The sequence below is a fragment of the Panthera uncia genome, chromosome X, assembly GCF_023721935.1.
Source record: "Panthera uncia isolate 11264 chromosome X, Puncia_PCG_1.0, whole genome shotgun sequence".
In the NCBI taxonomy this organism is placed as follows: Eukaryota; Metazoa; Chordata; class Mammalia; order Carnivora; family Felidae; genus Panthera; species Panthera uncia.
Genome location: NC_064817.1, coordinates 809,750 through 814,541, shown reverse-complemented (window position 1 = coordinate 814,541; position 4,792 = coordinate 809,750). Strand labels below are relative to the sequence as shown.

General features: G+C 63.1%; 1 protein-coding gene across 1 annotated transcript in view; it reads left to right on the top strand.

Moving 5' to 3' along the window:
- The window catches only part of ASMTL (acetylserotonin O-methyltransferase like), a 32,034-nt gene extending 27,249 nt beyond the window's left edge, over positions 1-4,785 (top strand). Inside the window, exons 11-12 of the mRNA XM_049644872.1 lie at positions 144-462; positions 4,502-4,785. Coding sequence (XP_049500829.1) covers positions 144-462; positions 4,502-4,725 — 543 coding nt within the window. The 3' untranslated portion in view covers positions 4,726-4,785. The remainder of the gene's footprint in view (positions 1-143; positions 463-4,501) is intronic.
- The last annotated feature ends 7 nt before the right edge of the window (positions 4,786-4,792 follow it).

Genomic DNA, 4,792 nt, shown 5'->3' with positions numbered 1-4,792 from the left:
GGGGGGGTGCGAGGGCGCAGGTGTGCGTCCACAGGTTCCACGACCAGCCAAGGGCACGAAGGGAAGTCACCCAAGAGCTGGCGCCGGAAAGCCTGGAGTCAGACGTGGTGGAGAACTTCCAGGGGCAGCTGTGAAGGCGGGAGCCGACCCGGCACTCGCGACCGCCGTGGCCCGGCCCGGGGGCCGACGCGCCATGGGACCCGGGGTTAGGAATGGACCGTGTTGGGGTTGGGGACACGGCATTTCTCGGAGCGGGGCGGGAGCGGCGCGGCCCTGTGTCCGCGCCATGGAGCGCCAGCCCTGGTGTCCCCGACTCCCGACGTCTCCCGTTCCAACCAGGTGACTTTTTCAAGGACGACCTCCCGGACGCACAGCTGTACGTCCTTTCCAGAATTCTCCACGGCTGGGCGGACGACAGAGTGCACGAGCTACTGAGCCGGGTGTCCCGCAGCTGCAAGCCAGGTGAGACCCCTGCCGCTGCGCGTCCTCCCTCCGCTTGCAGAGAGGGAAAGGGAGGGTTTTACCGACAGCCAGGCGCCCCTGCGCCCCCGCGCGCACTTTGCCGGCCCCCTGTGGACGTGCAGGAGGTGCCAGGAGGGCGGCCGCAGCTTTGGCACCTCCTCACCCGAGTCTCCCCGTCCTGGCCCCAGGAAGTGCCGGCATCCGTGTTCTCAGGCTCGGAGGTTTGCCGGACGCCGCAGCCTGTGCCCCAGGGGGCCTGGAGCAGGGCATATCCAACCCACGCCCGGGGGCCCCTTCCCAGGTCTCCGAGGTCCCAGTGGCGCAAAGCGCAGCTCGTATTCCCGTGCCCCGAGCGCCTGGTGACGTGCGAGACACTTCTGTTACCTCCCCGTGCGGTTAGGAAACACGAAACAGCAGTTCACTTTTCAGTTTGCCAGAAACAACCGTCATTTTCGGTCTCATATTTTGCACAAAGAGCGAAGCAAGGGTCAAGTGTAATTGTGTAGGTTGGGACTCCCCAAATCTGCAGGCAGCCAGAGACCTGGGACTAGTCCCAACACTGGCTGGAGGCAGAATTCCCTCCTCCGGGGGGACGGCGGTGTGTTTTCTCTTGAGGCCTTCAACTGATTAGACGAGGCCCACCCACGCCACGGAGGGCCAGCTGTTTTGCCCCAGGTCGCACATTTAGATGATAATCTCATCCAAAAGGCAGCTTCACAGGACCACGCGGAATGATGCCCAACGATGATCTGGGCCCTGCAGCCCCGCCTCAATGACTCGTAACATGAGCCATGGCCCCACTGCCCCCATACCCAGCCCCTCCCCTGGAGGGCGCTGATGCCCTGCAGACCCGGGAAGCGCGTCTCTGCTTATGCTGGGGACCCAGGGACGAGCGTGTGTGGAAATGCAGTCACACACCAGTGACTGGCTCCAGAAGCACCCAGAGTCCCTCAAGAGCAGCGTGGCCGTGTGATAAATTCGCGGGAAACCTATTTGCACAGATGCCCACATTCCTGGGTCACGTCTGTGGACGCGGAAAAGTCCCACAGACGTTTGTGGACTCCATGAGCCTGACGCCCACCCCTGCCATTCCGAGGAGGCTCCTGGAGACGATCTGGGGGGAAGGAGAGACAGACGGCCTGGAATTGGTTACCAGAGCTGCTCGGGCGCGGGACAAGGTGGGGGCCCCAGGTGACGGCCCGGGCGGGGACGGGGGAGGGGTGGGGACAGGCCCCGGGGGGCCGCACACTGAGAGACGGGGGCCCAGATGAGTTATGTCACGCGTCCCAGGGTTTGGAAACAGTATCGCAACGTGTTGGCGAATCTACCCGAGCGTTTGGGAACACATTAGGAGAGCTGCAGAGGAAATGAAGCAACTTCTTATGAAATGAGGAAATGTCTGTGCCGAAGAAGACAACAGAGCTAAGGCATCCTTGTCGGTCCCTGTAGCAGCAGGATCGGAGTCCCTTCCCACCCCCCCGAATTCACATCCGCTGGGAACACGTGAACAGGAAGTCATTCGGAAACAGGGTGTCTGCAGATGGGAGTAAGGGAAGGAACTGAGAAGAGCCCATCCTGGATGAGGGGGGCCCTGAATCCAATGGCAGGTGTCCTTGTAAGAGACGGAAGGGGACACACGGACACCGAGGAGAAGCCACGTGAAGCCGGAGGCAGACACGGGAGGGACGCGGCCACAAGCCCAAGGACGCCTGGAGCCCCAGAAGCTGGAAGAGGCAGGAAGGACCCTCCCCTGGAGCCTCTGGAGGGGGCACAGCCCTGCCTGGATCTAAGGGGCCCTGCCCTGCCTGGATCTCAGCGGCCCTGCCCTGCCTGGATCTCAGTGGCCCTCCCCTGCCTGGATCTCAGTGGCCCTGCCCCTTCTGGATCTCAGCGGTCCTGACCCTCCTGGATCTCAGCAGCCCTGCCCTGCCTGGATCTCAGCTGTCTTGTCCTTCCTGGATCTCCGTGGTCCTGCCACCCCTGGGTCTCAGTGGCCCTGCCCTGCCTGGATCTAAGTGGTCCTGTCCCTCCTGGATCTCAGTGGTCCTGCCCGTCCTGGATGTCAGTGGCCCTGCCCTGCCTGGATCTCAGGGGCCCTGCCCCTCCTGGATGTCAGTGGCCCTGCCCTGCCTGGATCTCAGTGGTCCTGCCCCTCCTGGATCTCGGTGGTCCTGCCCCTCCCGGATGTCAGTGGCCCTGCCCTGCCTGGATCTCAGTGGTCCTGCCCCTCCTGGGTCTCAGAGTTGTGACTTGCATGGCTGAGGAGAGAGTAAATGACTGGTCTGTGGTCATTTGTTACCGCAGCCTCAGGACAGGCTCACTGGCATGGAGAGGCAGAAATTTACAGCTCACACGGACAGTCAGGCTGCTGAGCAGGAGGATGTGTCCCTGGAGGGCGCGTCTGTGCCTGTTTAGTCCCCGCTGCATTCCCAGGGCCTGGAACAGAGCCCGCCGGGAATAAGCGCTCACAAAGCAGCGACACTGTATCATCCGCTGGAGAGGAGGCGGGGTTGTGGAAGGAGCCCTGAGTCCTTACTTCCCTCAGGAGACAGCGTGGAGGCAGTTAAGCTGCTCCTCGGTTTATTCTGTGCAGGGTTGGCGGGAGGGGGGAGGTGGGGAGGGTGCAGGGTTCCTCCGACCCTCTCCCCTGCTGGCTGGAGCTGCTCCGTAAATATTCAGGTCCTTGCAACATAGGAGCTGCAGGAAAGAGCTCAAAGTGCCTGGTTTTGTGTGTGTGTGTGTGTGTGTGTGTGTGTGTGTGTTTAATGTTTATTTACTTTTGAGACAGAGACAGAATGCGAGTGGGTTGGGGCAGCGAGAGAGGGAGACGCAGAATCCAAAGCAGGCTCCGGGCTCCCAGCCTCAGCACAGAGCCCCACGCGGGGCTCAAACTCACGAGCCCGCGAGATCGTGACCTGAGCCCTCGAGATCGTGACCTGAGCCGAAGTCGGACGCTATACGGAGCCACCCAGGCGCCCCTCCCAGCGCCCAGTGCTAACATTCAGTCTTTCGGAGCCGGGCCATTGAACCGCATGCATATGTTACTTTGAAAAACCCAGATTGTTACGATACCGAGGGAGCAAACGCCCGGATCCCACGTCCGCCAAGTGCGTACAACCAACAGCAGAAGACGCAGCGGAAGCCAGCCACGTGTGTCACTGCTGTGTCCCTGTCTCCTCTGTCCCTTTTCTGCGGACCCCCCTTTGACAAAATCGGCAGGGGCCTCTGGTGGCTCAGGCAGCGTAGCGTCCGACTCCTGGTTTCGGCTCAGGTTCACGAGATCGAGCCCCGGGTGGGGCCCTGTGCTGACGCTGAGGGGCCTGCTTGGGATTCCTCGTCTCCCTCCGCCTCTGCCCCTCCCCCCTAAAATAAATAAACTTTTTAAAATTAAAAAAAAAAAAACACAGAAAAGGAGCAAACATATACAAGTTTCCTCCCGGCCTCTTTTGATCGAGGGTGCTGTTTGCTTGGCCTGGTTTCTCCGTCATGAACGCTTTTGAAAACAAGTAGACGCCCAGACAGACGCGTCCACGGGCGTGCACATGCGCGTACACACGCACCCACTTTGTGCTTGAAGCCCCGCTCTCGTGCGGCCATCACCCAGAGTTCCCGGAGCCAGGCAGCCCGCTTGGGGCATTCCCAGAGTGAATGCACGCTGCCTGATGGCATCCTGCGTGCTGCACCCCCAGCCCCGGACTGGTTTCCCCCACGCGCTGAATCTGTGTCCCTGTGCACCGGGCACCCTCCCCCCACACCCCCAGGCTGGGCCCTGAGACTGCCGGCTGCTCCCCTGCCCGTCTGCCTGTGTTCCCCTCTCTCCCTCCGTGTCTCTGCCTCTCTCTGCCCTTCTTCGCTTCCACGGTGCGCGCCGGCCTCGGCCTCCCCACGGGCCTGGCGCGCGCGCGGTCGCCTCGCCCTCCCCGCGGCCTGGCGCGCGCCGTCCTTGGCCTCCGCTGCCCTCGGCCTCCCCGAAAGTAGTTCCGAGCGCCCATCGTCGCTGAATCTTGCCCACGACTCCCTCTGGCTCTGTTGTCCGCAGGCGGTGGCCTCCTGGTGGTTGAAACGGCCCTGGACGAGCGGCGAGCGGCCCGGGCCAGCCTGCCGGCGGCCTTGAACGCGCTGGTGCGGGCCCAGGGCAGGGAGCGCAGCCTGGCCGAATACCGCAGCCTGCTGGGGCAGCACGGGTTCCGGGACGTGCAGGTGGCGCAGGCGGGGGACAGGCTGGACGTGGTTCTGGGCACCAGAGCGTCGTCGGCGCCCTGAGGCTGCCAGCGCGTGACGCTCTCCCAGGAGGCTGATGGGGCGGGGGGGGGGGGGGGGGGGGGGGGGG